The 14,081-nt window shown below is 35.8% G+C and overlaps 1 protein-coding gene across 4 annotated transcripts in view; it reads left to right on the top strand.

Moving 5' to 3' along the window:
- Positions 1 to 14,081, top strand: part of CNTNAP5 (contactin associated protein family member 5) — a 382,046-nt gene that overhangs the window by 98,660 nt on the left and 269,305 nt on the right. For all 4 annotated transcript variants that reach the window (XR_005554022.1, XM_039321794.1, XM_039321793.1 and 1 more), the window contains one exon: positions 5,114 to 5,307. Coding sequence is in view for 3 of the 4 variants with exons in the window: in XM_039321793.1 (XP_039177727.1) it covers positions 5,114 to 5,307 (194 nt within the window). In the remaining variant the exon portion in view is untranslated. The remainder of the gene's footprint in view (positions 1 to 5,113; positions 5,308 to 14,081) is intronic.

Here is a 14,081-nt window from a genome sequence, read left to right as displayed (position 1 = left end):
TTACATTTACAACTTAAAATAAGGATTCACAATGTTAAAGCTATTGCAGAAAGATATGTATTTATTCATATTTTTACCACTTCCATCACACTGATTTATCCTAAAATGATTTTTAACACCTATCTTGGTCTCTGCAAGTCTTATTTGCATTTCTTTGTGCATCCTGTAGTTGAATCCTAAAAATCAAAAACATTGTCTCTTTGTCTCAAACATGCTAGAGTGGGTTTTATGGTTATATTTCAGATAAGAAACATATCATCATTAAAAATTGACATCTCTCAGACCACACAAAACATCCAACTAGTAGTGAGCATTGAACATGAATCTCTGGCAGAATTTGTGTTTTTGTGCCTTGTAAATAAGTACTGTAGTTTTCTAGGAGATTTGAGAATATTGCAGACAATGGACATGGGGAATCTAAGCAGAACAATAAAACCAAATTGCTGAACAGTTATTAATAAGGGAATCAAGTAATTGAAATATGTATTTTGTGTAATGTTCAGTCTGGACTTTGAACCTGTTTCTATCTTATTGCTGCTACATGCTACAGTTAATGTTGTAGTAATAAACTTTCGTTTTCCTGGGCCTCAAAAACTGGCATATGCTCTCTGGAGTTTATATATCACAAGGGAATGCTGAAACATATGGCAAGAAAGAAAGTATAGCATTCTTTGAGCAAGTCAAAATATTCAGCAAATATTTTTGTGAGAGATTCCCTGCTTCTCTCAGGGAGAGAAAATTCAATAAAATACTTGTGAGGAAAAGAAAAAATATAAACTTGCCTTTAATTCTTTCTATAGTAATTGAGCAAAATAACAACAAGATTGTAGAATATATATACTCTTACAATACTTAGCATTTTATCTGTTTCTGCAATTTGAGCATTTTAGATAGTAGTGGAATTCAGATATGTGAACAACCGATTCTCTGTGTGGATGCCACTTCCGGAAGCCCGTTCTGGGTCTGGACAACAAAAAATTAGCTACTGGTTCTGCTGCAGTGGTGCGAACCAGCTGAATCCCACCACTGATTTTAGAGTGCACCCCCCTCTTATATCTATTATTTTTTTAAAAAAAGAAAGTTGTAAGTAACTTTGTAAACAAATGCAAATTGATTGCTATTAAGTTGAGGGAGGAGCATGGTGGCTTATGTGGTTAGACACTGGCTTGACAAGCAGAAAGCTTATGTTTGAGACCTGAATGCTGCTGTGGGGTGGGGTGAGCTCCCATCCTTCATTCCAGCTCTTGCCAGGGACATGAAAGGAGCCCCCAACTTGGCAATCCCAAAACAATAGTGATATCACCGGCTAATCCTTTCAACCCGGAAGTGCTTCAGTGCCTCTGGCATGGGTGCAATGTGATTAAGTTGATGTCAGTGCTTAGAAACCACATAATTAGAATTTGGCTAGGTGAAACTATCCCAAACTTGATCTTTCAGATCTTCCAAAGGTGCATCCATTGATGCTGTAATTCAAACTGATGCTTCTTCAAACTTCAACTTTTTCTTCCATAGTGTGTCACAGGGCAAGCCTGCACAGTTCTGATATTTGTAGGTATAGACACATCACAGTATCTGAATCTCTCTTTTCAAAGGCCTGCATTGCTACTCTACCAAGAACTTCATTGGGTTATGGAATACTTCTTGACTGCTGGCTCTTTTCTATTGATAGTTTATCCTAACAGGTAGAAACTGTTCACCACCTTAACAGCTAGAAACTGTTCACCACCTCAGTGTCCTCATTGTCACCTCTAAGACTGAAGTCTGTCTGATCTGCACTGGACCTTCCTAAACATTATTTTGCTTGCAGGTATAATCAAAGATACTGTATTATACCTTGCACTCTCTCTTACGTCTTGTCTTTTTGAGGTTGGTATTGTAGATTGTTGGTCACTATTGTAAACCTGTTGGCCACTATGTCATGCTCCAGATTTATTAGCATAACTTGAGCATAACCTTAACAATCACTTTTCTGTTCCTTCCCATGATTTTGAAAATATTCCAACAATTCTTGTAATCTTCTGACCTGATATGACAAGAGTATACATCTAATTTTGGTTCTCTTACTAAATATCTTATAAGGTAGTTTGAATGTTGAAATCTCTATTGTATAAAATTTCAGTATATATTTCAGTATTCACTTCGATCTTCTTTGGATTTACTGCTGTCTGTTCCTATGGTGAAATAAAAGCTTATGCTTTTCACTAAAATTTATTAATCAGAAAAGATGCTATCAGATTACTGTTTGTTTGGTTTTGATGCTATAGACCAAATTGCCAGCCCGCGGGCCGGATACGTCATGCTGAAACTGCGCCCACCCAGCTCCAGCAATGCGGAAAAAGTCGTGACATGTTGCGACACATCACGTGACATTGCAAATTTGACACCCCTGCTATAGACTAATTGGTCAATATTTTATTACAGACACAGAGTTAAAGCTATAGATTAACTATGATATCTGTCCATTGGCATTCATCAGCATACCAATTCGAGGTTGGAATGTCTTCAGTTCTGATATCATTTGGAAGACTTTTCCATTTGAGCCTATCAGAACTTGTACTCTGAGGTCTTTGTCTCTCAAGGTCACCTTCCTGGTCACTATCATGTCAGCCAAGCGCATCTCTTATCTTGCGGCACTGTCAGTCAGGGAGGACTTCTGCACCTTTCACCAAATCTGGGTGGTTCTCCAATTGGATCCTACCTTCATTCCTAAGATCAACACCCTTTTTCATAGGGCCCAAGAAATCATTTTGCTGGAGTTTTGCCCTAATCCATCCCATACCTTGGACGTTCGCAGGGCGTTACACTACTATATCAAGTGAATGGCGCCCTTCCGCAAGTCTGAAGCCCTCTTTGTTTCCTTTCACCATGCCTCTAGTGGACAGAGGATGTCCGCCTCAACCATAGGCAGGTGGATCAAGGCTTGCATTGCGGAGGTGTACCGGTCACTTTCCCTGCCAGTGCCACGTCATGTCACGGCACATTCTACTTGCAATGCTGTGACTCTGCAGCATGGGCCACACAGTCCTCTATCGAGGAGGTTTGCAGGGTGGCAACATGGTCTTTGCCTTCCCCATTTGTACGGCATTATAAGATAGACTGATTTGCATCTGCGGACGCTTCCTTTGGAAGGTGGGTCCTTCAGCAGGTGGTTACTGGGGACGTGGCTCCGGCCTCCTCTGTTCCCCCCCATTGGGACAGTGAGGCTTTGGTATGTCCCATTGGTGGATTCTCCATCTCCGGTGCTGGAGAAGGGGCGTTGTCTTACCTGAACGCCTTTTCTCAGCATGGAGATGGAGAATCCACTCCCACCCTTAAGGTCAGTTAGGCCATATTAGGGGTCTGGGAGCCAATACGTCGGACTGTCATCAGCTGCTTTCACCCTTGTCAAGACTGGGTGTGACTTAGCCTAGGACAGGTGTGGCAAGTTTGGCTGACTTGGTCTAATGGGCAGGAAAACAGAGCTAACTCATTGGTGGATTCTCCATCTCTGTGCTGAAAAAAGGCGTTCAGGTAAGACAACGCCCCTTTTTCCATATCTGTTTTTATCTTTGATGTCTTTATAGATTTTGTTGTAATAGTGTTTTTTGTCTCTTTTAACAATTCTCTGAAATTGAGTTGCTTCCTGAGATCTTTAACAGTCTTGGCTTTGATGCCTCTTTTTTTTTTTGACAATAGCTACCTTTTTTCTGATATCTAATTAGCTTTCTTCTGTTTCTTGATCTCTTCTAATCTGCTTTCACATTCATCCTTAACAACTTATTTAAATTAATTCCACACTTCCTCCTTCAATGAGGTTCAGAACTTTCAAAATGATTCCTGTTGATCTCTTTGAAAATGTTGGTATATGATCAAGATCACATTGCGGAAACTAATTGGCCTTTTTCTTTCACTTTAGTTTAATTTGAAACTTGCGTATGAACAATTTGTGATCTGTTCTACAGTTGATCCTCAGCTACATCTTTGCTCTTATAACTGAGTTCTTACAACTCCTTTTATCAATAATATTATAGACAGTTTGGCTTCTATGAAGTCTATCTATGTAGGCATCATTTGATTATGTAGACTATGTTAGTAAAAAAGAAAACCTTGGATTGGTGAAAATTTGATAAGCCCTTCTTCTGTTTTACAGTCCATCATGTTTTTTTCCTTAATATTTCTCACTTTGACATTCTAATCTCTAACCACAAGTAGCATGTCTTCCTTGCTTGTTCTTTCAATTCCAAACTTAACACACTGGAGACTGTGTTTTATAAAAATATATTGTATATTCTAAAATAAATCTAAATGCTGGAAGCTTTACATAAGAAAAAAATAGTAAGTTTTCTCAATGTCCAATCTTAAATTCAGTTTATTCCATGTCATTGGTATTTTGGGATTTTTTTTTAAAAAAAAAGTTCATATAAAATATATGTACATGTGTCATGAGGAGATATATGTGCATGCACATGTGTGTGCATGTATACTGTATACTTGTATAAAGCAGAGTTTTATTTACTTTCATAAATGTATGCATTTCTGTACCCACTGCATTCACGTATATGCACAAACACATATATGTCTAATAATATCTTATTGTGGAACTGCATCCAAATTTGAGTAGTAATTGAGTTTCACCTGTATTCCTCATGCCTGATCTAGATTCCAAACAGAATTTAGCTGTCCATATCTGGTAAACAAGATTCCTCAGCACTTATGAGGATAACGAGAAAAAAAAGCATTAAGGGAGTTAACATACACAGACTACACACACACAAACATCAGTCATAAATTACTATTTGGGACTAGATGTATCTGTAGAAACAAGGTGAGAAGCGATGATGAATTTTCCAGCTAGAATGGGCCTTTTTATGGCAAGCCTCTATGGCCTATATGAGGATATGTTTCTGAGAAATGGAAATCAGGAAAAAGGGAAGAAATTTCTGGCTAACAGTACATTCTCCAGAACATTTTACTAGCAGACGGACCACTCATAAAAAGGAGATGGAGAAATACCAGAATCAAATAACAATAATAATAATAAAGTTGGAAGGGACCTTGGAGGTCCAACCCCCTGCTCAGGCAGGAAACTCTATACCATTTCAGACAAATAATTCTGGGTTATCTTTTCTTTCAGGAGCTGGTGGCTGGTCCCCTTTGGATTCCACCAAGGAACAATGGCTCCAAGTTGATTTGGGAGACAGAGTAGAGATTACAGGCATTGCTACTCAGGGTAGATATGGAAGCTCAGACTGGACCACAAGCTACAGTCTAATGTTCAGTGATACAGGTCGCAACTGGAAGCAGTACAGACAGGAGGACATCATCTGGGTAAGTGGCCTTATCTACCTAATTTCAGTTTTCCATCTTCAGAAGAATTCCAGCCATAAAAATACTATTAAAGTTACCATTGTGACTTTTCTTTCTATATAATCTACCTATATAGAAAAGATAAGTTTCTATAGCAATACCATTGAGAACGAGGACTGAAATTTTAAACAAATTTGTCTAAAGCTTACAGCTATGGAAATAAAATGTAAAATAACACATTGTATTTTATATCAAGAGGCTGAGAAATTTGGACAATCAATATATACACACCTCAAAGTGCACTGCACTATAGATTTGGTAATTTTTATAGATAATAAAAAAAAAAATTAAACTAGCAATAGTGGCCCAGTTCACATATAATGTAAAGAATTTGGATATCATGTGCAAAACCAAAGAAGCCCATATTATAATTTAATGTTGTAAATGAACCTGGTCATAGTTTTGTAAATCCCACATGACTTTATGAGACATATTATGCATTATGGGAGTTCTTGATTAGTCCACTTCATTGTGAGGTGAAAATGAATCAGTTGAATTCTACTCTGTACCTCTGTGATAGGTGGGTTACTGCACCACTGGATCTGTTGTGGGCAATTGTAGATCAAGAAATGTACATAAGTGCTTCAATTTTATTAATTTGTACCTTACCACTCTTTAGCAACTTTGTTCCAAGAAATTATGTTATACAATAGTTAAAAATGAACCAGAATCTCTTTGCCAACTTTAATATTTCATCAATGGCATTATTCAGTGTGTTATTTTCTCAGTTCTGCTGATGTCTGAAAATTAATGTAGGAATAAATAATGCTTGTCTCTCTGCTTTGATGCAGTTGTGAGGATTATAGAGAAGTGAAATATTAAGAACATTCTCAACAGATGCTGTGTAAATAAAATTATTAGAATTCCTTTTCTCATTTTCTTTGGAACACTCATGATTTAAATATAGACTTTCAAACCATTTTTCTCCAACATGGTACAATTCTACTAATAACTGACATGATCAATAGAGCAGTGGTAATTTTATTAAATGTGAATTCTATGAATTAATTAAATGGGTATTACACTGGAATTCTATTACTTAATTATATTAATTCATGGTATAATTTAGGTAAACAATTTCTGTGTTTCATTTGTCTTAACATTCATAGGTCAATTTTTAGTATTTGTACTAACCAGAACATATTTTATCAATGAAATATTTTAATGCTAGCACGAGACCATTGAAATAACAATACATTTAAAATCAGAACTAGGAATCCACAAAAGAGTTTCAGTATCAAAGACTATCCCAGGATGGTGTGCAATCTGTCAAGGACCAATAAACCAGTATTTCTATAAACATGCTGTGTCTGTTTAGATGATCTCATAAGGCAGTTCATGCCAAATTTTGTACAAGGCTTCAAATGAAAAGGGAAAGAAAAAGATGCATAAAATTATGATCCCCGCCTCGGTAAGGCGCACATTTGGTAGGCAGATTTTTCCAATGCATTGGGGGGGGGGGCAGAATTTTTCCCATTCCTTTTTCAATTTTGAAAACTGAAAAATGTGACCAGATACAGTGTGAAGAGTGAGGCTACGAATCATTTTTGACTCCTGGAGATCCTCTGGACTAGTCCCTGAAATTTTCTTTGCAAGGGTTTTTGGAAGTGGTTTGCCCTTGTGGGCTTCTTAGGGCTGAGAGAGAGTGACTGGATCAACCTCACTCAGCTGAGTTCATGCCTAAGGCTGGACTAGAAGTCACAGTCCTGATTTCTAGCTTGCTGCCTTAATTACAACACTAAACTGGCTCTTTTTTTTGTTTTACAGGGCAAGTATTTTCCTTTAACTAAAGCAACTGTAGTTTGCTTACCACAGAGAATGCATATATTTTAGTAGATAGTTTAATTTCACAATATGGAAATTGTATCACCATAACTCATTGCTTGATGCACAATGTTGGCAGTAATGGGTTTGGAGTTCTAAAGCTAAATAAAAGGGTGGAGTGGGGGCTTCATTCCCATCTGCCAAGGAATCTGCATTTCAAATGATAAAAGAAGTGTGGGGTGACAAGATAAATTTTAAACCTGTGTATTAATCCAAGAGGTATTTGATTGGTGTCATAGATATGCAGATCAAATAAAGGTTTTCCTATCTATCATCTACCTCATTGCAGAGAAAAATCTACAGGGAAGGGTTCATTCTGTTGGCTGGTTCATGCAAGTGAATACACCAGCATTTTCATGTGAATGAACCAGCAGCATTCACCAAGCAATATTCCCATCTAGCTTCTACGGAGATGAAAGGCAATTACCCAAGTTATACATTCCAAGGTGAAACAGGTTCTTTCAGCTTATTCAAATAAGGTTGATAAAACATCAGCTTTGTCTTGAATGCATTGCCTTTTGAAGCCTCATGATCTAAGCATTTGCTTTGATGCTCATCTCAAAATCCAAAGATGGCTAAACAGTTTAAGCTGACAGGTATATATAATGTACAAACTCAGTTTTAAATGTTGATATTATCACTCAATTTCTGGGCAAGAGTGCCAGTTATTAAATATACATGGACTCTGATGTTTCCAGAATTCAGGAAACACAAACCTAAATCTTATCATTTTATTATCACATTATTATTTTTTTTTTTGCATTTTTAAAAGTATAGATTGGCAGATGCTTAACATATTGGCTGAGTTTGCTAATCCCAGCCTTCACTTCTAATATCAATTGCCTCTCCTTATGTAGTACTAGCACATGACATATGTTGGCTGAGTCTGTGAGATGGTAGCATTTACTTTAGTTCTGTCCAACTAGTGCAGGGATGTCAAACTGCCTGCCCATCGGCCGGATGCATCATGCAGAAACCGTGCCCACCCCAACTCCGGCAATGGGGAAAAAGTTGTGATACGTAGCGATACGTAACGATACATCACGTGACGTTGCGAGTTTGATACCCCTGAACTAGTGCAAAGGAAACCAAGAAGCTGATGGTTCTTTCACCATTTCCTACCATGCTCCCTTTGGAGAGGGAATAATCACAAGCCCAAATTCAGAAGATGGTCAACTCTCTTTTACTGAGACATTTTAAACAGTTGCTTGTATAACTGTGTTATATTTTAGACTTTAAGTAACCTAGTTACTCTTTCTCTATCTTTGTAATCAGGCTAAAAGCAACCATCACAAGACTGAACAATAGACTCTAGGGTAATTTAAAATCACTGCACAACATACACAGTTTTGGGACAGGGTCATTGGTACTGTGCTCAGACTTTGAAAATTTCTTGTCCTTATCAACATTCCCAAGGTATCTAGTTACATTTGTAATTGCTGGTAGATATAAGCAGTTGAAATGCTGTGAGGCAAACAATGAAATCTTAGTGGGAGGAGTGGGAAGGAGATAATAAAATACGATACAATACATTTTAAATTAGAGTAAAAAGACCAAGCAAAATTAAACCTTCAGGTGATTCTACAACACTGTGTGATTCCTGATTTCTATTACTGCTCACCATGGGAATAGATAGCTTACAGATAACTGCAGTTTCTCTTAATGCTGACAAAAGTAGAAAAAGCTTCTTATGGGGAACAGAATTATAGAATGCAAACACTGAGAAAGTGATGAAAGTCATAATACTCCCCCTCCATTTTGATTTAGTATCTTCCAACTGCGTATGAACAGATGAGGCCAATGTAAAAAAACAATACACCGCATGCTCCTCTAAATGGTAATACTGCTGCAAAAAAGGGAAAGGGCAAACAACACCAGCTTTATTCCCAGTATTTTTTAAAAAGTGATATATGCCCAGATCGCTCCAGAACAATGTTTCTTGATACTGATACATTAGAAACAATGTAGAGAGGGAGAGAACAAAGGAAAACAACTCATTTTCAAAACGTTGTAATATACTACATGCTCACTACTACAGCAAAGTCCAGGTCTTGATGCAGACTGGGGTTTTACTTGTAATTGTAGTTTACAACTTGTCATTTACTTGTTTACTTTTTATACTTGTAGTTCAGGTTTCTTCCTTTATAAGATGTTCTACTTAACCTCATCACTGAAAACTTCAATGGAAATTCCCATAAGCCAGGAGTTGGTTATATTACCTGTGAGTAACAAGTAAATGGGCATTTTATACTTGGATAACATCAAGCATGGACAAACTGAAAAGATGATTCATAAAGTATACATCCAAAGAGTGAGAACATTACTAAAGGCAAGAATGGTGGAAACATCATCAAAGTCACCAATGTTTGGACCATACCTGTGATATGATATACTGCTAAAATTATTAAATGGATAAAAGCTGAACTGGACAATAACAACAACAAAATCAACAACAAACTAATGACTATTCATTATGTATTATATCCCCATATAATGGGGATATTATATGGGGATATGATAGATTATATTTGCCCCGAAGAAATGGAGGCAAAGGTTTTCTTCAAGTCATACAAATTGTCAAAGAAGAAAAACCTGCACTGGCTGATTATATAAAAGCAGCCAAGAAAAAGTATTGATGCAAGTTAAAAACTGGAACTTACTAAATGTACAAGAAACAACAAGTAAGCATTGAAATAATGTGATAACAGCATAAACAGAAGAAAAAGCATGACATGGTCAATTTCTACAAAATATTGAGAGGAAAATGGGTAAAGATGAAACCTGGTAATGACTCACAGCATTAAAAAAAGAAATGGAAGGCTTGATTTTGGCTGCACGAGAACCAACTATTTGAACTAATGTAATAAATGCCAGAACTGAAAAATCATCAAATAATCCAAAGTGCAAAAAAGCAGAAGAAACTATAGAAAATATACACTTATCCAAAAAAATGGACAATTTGATTACAAGCAGCAATATAACACAGCTGCAAAAATGCTTCACTGGAACATCTGTAAAAATTATCAAAAAAAAATTGATGGGAACATATAGTTGAAAAAGTAATTGAAAATGAGCAGGTCAACATATTTTGGAATTGCTAAATATAGAATAAAGTATTGATTCATAACACCAGTTTTAACTGTGATTGAAAAGATGGAAGTATGGATAGTTAATGTGGCAATACAATGAGATTGTAGAAAAGAAGACAAAGAATTGGAGAAGATCAGAAAATATCAAGATCTAAAAAATAGAGATTGAAAGATTATGGCATAAACAATCTACAGTGGTTATCAGCATACTGGGTGTCATGCCAAATAAATTTGGATGGCACTTAGAAAATCTGTGCATTGACAAAATTTCCATCTGTCAATTACAAAAGGCCGCACTGCAACTGGTAACAGGGCCATTTGCTGACCGAGCTGCATTGCCATATGTAAAAGGTGATGTCTGCACATTATCATTGAGGAGGAAACTGATTATAATGTGTGCACTACAATCTGATGTGTAGTATCTACCCCACAATAACAGAAAACAGTAATGAGAAAACCAGGCTAGTTTTTCACAAGTTGAAATCAAATCTATCTTTGTATATTTATTCAGCTTGCTTTTATAATGTTGGTAAATTCTGTGGCTGGGTTGCCAGATGAAATAGTTTAGCCATTTAAACTCATTTTCCAAATATACTTGTAGTTAAATGTCTGTTGCAAAAAGGACGTTTTAGTTTACAGCACTCCAGGCTTATAATTATTTTTTCAATATGGGTGTTAACTGCATGAATTTGCTGAGTATTGACTCGAGATCAGCAGCAGTCTTGCTATTTCAATCAGTACATCCTTTTATTTTCTCTTTCAGTAATTAACTAAAATCAGAAGGTTCATTACCTGGGTTTTCTCAGCAGGAGCAGCTCTTTGATGTACATGTTCTAAAGACATGTTTAAAGACCTTCTGTCACTTATTTTTTTCAGAACCACCGAAGTATGTGTGATTTGTGGCAATATTTTTTATCTTTAAGAATTTTTCCCCAGAATTTAAGATGTTGCATTGCTTCAAGGAAACCATGAACTATTATAATTCTTATTTTCTATATCATTGCACAAACCTATCTTTAATTATTATTTGTCACTATTTAGCTAATTGGTCAAGGCAGACAAGCTGCAACCAATTCTTCTCAGGTATCTGACTATATAAAAAAATGTATCTGATAATATAAGTCTATCTTGAGTATATAAGAAATGTAGAGTTAGTAATTTGTATTCCATGGCTTTAAATATAGATTTATGGAACTATGGCAATTTTAAATATGAAAAGCTACCTGCTTATGAAAAATTGTTTCAGATAAAGATTTTGGTATGTAGAGCCATTTTTAATTGTCAGAGTTCAAATTATTCAGAAGGACAAAAACATGTAGGGAAAAAAAGCTGAAACAACCGTATTCGCCTATGAGAAAAAAATAATCCTTCTTTTAAATTAAAAGACAATATATTTATGGAAACTAAAGAAAAGAGACTAAAGAAAAGAGACATGAAAGAAGCCATGAGATTTCAGTTTTTATAGAATTCTTCAATAAGTTAAAGAGCTGCAGGGGATATTCTTAAAATAATAGGCTAGATATACAACTATGAGGTTTTCAGATTAGAAACAACAGGCGGAGATAGAAACAGACTAAATAGCATTAGTTCTTTAAGTAAGTGCTAAAGGTAATACAGGGGTAGACAGTATGGTACTATTAGTTTCACTAGGACCACAAATGCTTTCCTTGGTACTCACCCAGTTCCTTTTCCCTAATTTATTTTTTTTTAAAGAACATAAGGCTTCACAGTAACTTGCACAACCAGTTAGGTTAACAAAGAAAGTTGTTGAAGGACATCAGCAACTTCATGACTGTACATAAATTTGAGATAAGCTTAGTAGCTTATCTAAGCTTCACAATAGTTTAAATATAATTTTGAGTAACCTTACTGAAGATTGGATTAAATGGTGTAAGTTCATGTTTAGTAATAGAGTGGGGTCCTTTTTATTTCAGTGTTTTTAAGTTTTGCGGAGCAAATGACCATTTACAAATGAATTAAATGGAACAGATACAACAGAGTATACATAGTAATCTTTGCAGGAGAAATTCAGAGCAGGGAAGCACCATTAATTGATGCTTATACAAACAATAATCAAGCAGATAAATGCATAATAGGAATGAGCTTCCCTATTTAAAACCAGATATCCACAAGAAGGGAGTAAAAAAAAAAAAATCAAGTCCCCTACTAAAAAAAGAGCAAGGCTTTTAGTCAGATGATTATGGATGTTCTCTCTTTCCCTGCTTTAAAGTCATATTGAAACAGCTGTGTACAGATACTGGCTTTTTAAATGGAAATGTCGGAATAATTTTATCTCTTTCAATTTGTTTCTTGCACAGGTCAAAAGACAGATACCATAGCTCAGAGTTCAAAAGGTTTATTAGGCACACGAGGCAGCAGCATTGAGCACAACATTCTTTTATAGATAGAAATAAATAATGAATGTGTGCAATGACTAATACTAAATTTCTCATATTTGACTTTCTTAATAAGGTTTAGCTTGATTTCCCACTTTCTATTTGGTGTCCCTTATCTTTTGCCAGAAGCATAAGCATTCTCCTCAGTTTTTCTCTATCTTTTTATGTGACTGTCTTCTTCTCTATAATAATGAAACACTAAATTTTCTTCTAAAATGGTGCTACTTTAGCTTTTTAATAATTACTTTTCAACAGTATATAGGTCATCTAAGGATAGCCACAAAAGTTTCTCTTTCTCTCTTTTCTCCAAATGAAACTAATTAATTTCTTTAATATCATTTTAATTTAGACTGAATTGAGTATAGTGTTAATTATCCTTATAATCTCATGCAGGAATGAATCAATAGAAATGAAATGAAATCTTTGTTTCATAAGCCTTCATTTTCGTATGCTCCTCTGATGAAGTTGAGAGGACACTATACATAAAAATACTTATTTTTATTTTCCACAATATCTATAGTTTCTCAGGATGCCTGAGCTAGAAACAGAGATTAATGTTAATAGTTTATTGAAATAAATTAGAATAGCTGTGCCTACACACTGATCATCTGACTCAAACTACAGTGAATGTAGCACATGTGTTTTCCATTATGCACCCTTATACCCACAAACTTATGGCCATTGATAGTAAAGGAGTTAGAAAGAGGTCCATCCTCATATATTCTTATAACTAATGGATATTGGAGCATCAGAGCCCGATGGATATTGGTTATCCATGCACTAAAAGACTCCCAGTGTCACTGCAATTTTATTGAAAATTAGGAAAACACCCTGGAAGAAGGGAGTGACAAATTACTTCTGCAATATTGACAAGAAAATGGCATAGATGTATCCATAAAATCAGCTCGGCTAGATGTCTTCATGAAGTCATCAGGAATAAAGCTCAAGTTAATGATTTCACTTGGTTTTGTTATACCAGGTTCTATGCTTGAGTTTTTAATTTCTTTTCAGTAGTAGTTGATTCATGTGTACTTTCCCTTTAAGTTTCAAAAGGTTTCTTCTTATTTTTGCATGCAATTTATTAACCAGATCCTATCACTTTCGATCAATGTCTTGAGCTACTACCAGCAGTAAAGATGGAGATTTCAGAGCTATCAAAAGGCATAGCAAGGCAAACTCAGACTGCTTATTTGGTTCAGATGTCCAAGGCTCTGAAAAGTTTGTGTGCTAAGAGAGGGTATTCTCTTGTTTATTCATTTCTACTAGCTCAGATCAGCGTCTTGGTTATTTCACATCTTATGAATCTTCCTCTGATGTGAACTGGGAACAGATCTTTTCTGATTGCGGCATGGACATTCTGGAATTCCTGACCAGAGCCAAAATACATCTTAACTTTCTTTCAGTATAGGCTTATAGTGTTTGAGGA

The sequence above is a fragment of the Crotalus tigris genome, unplaced genomic scaffold (assembly GCF_016545835.1).
Source record: "Crotalus tigris isolate CLP2741 ecotype Arizona unplaced genomic scaffold, ASM1654583v1 scf7180000023829.5930981, whole genome shotgun sequence".
Lineage (NCBI taxonomy): Eukaryota > Metazoa > Chordata > Lepidosauria > Squamata > Viperidae > Crotalus > Crotalus tigris.
The sequence above is the reverse complement of the archived record's forward strand: the minus strand, read 5'-3'. Positions and strand labels throughout refer to the sequence as shown.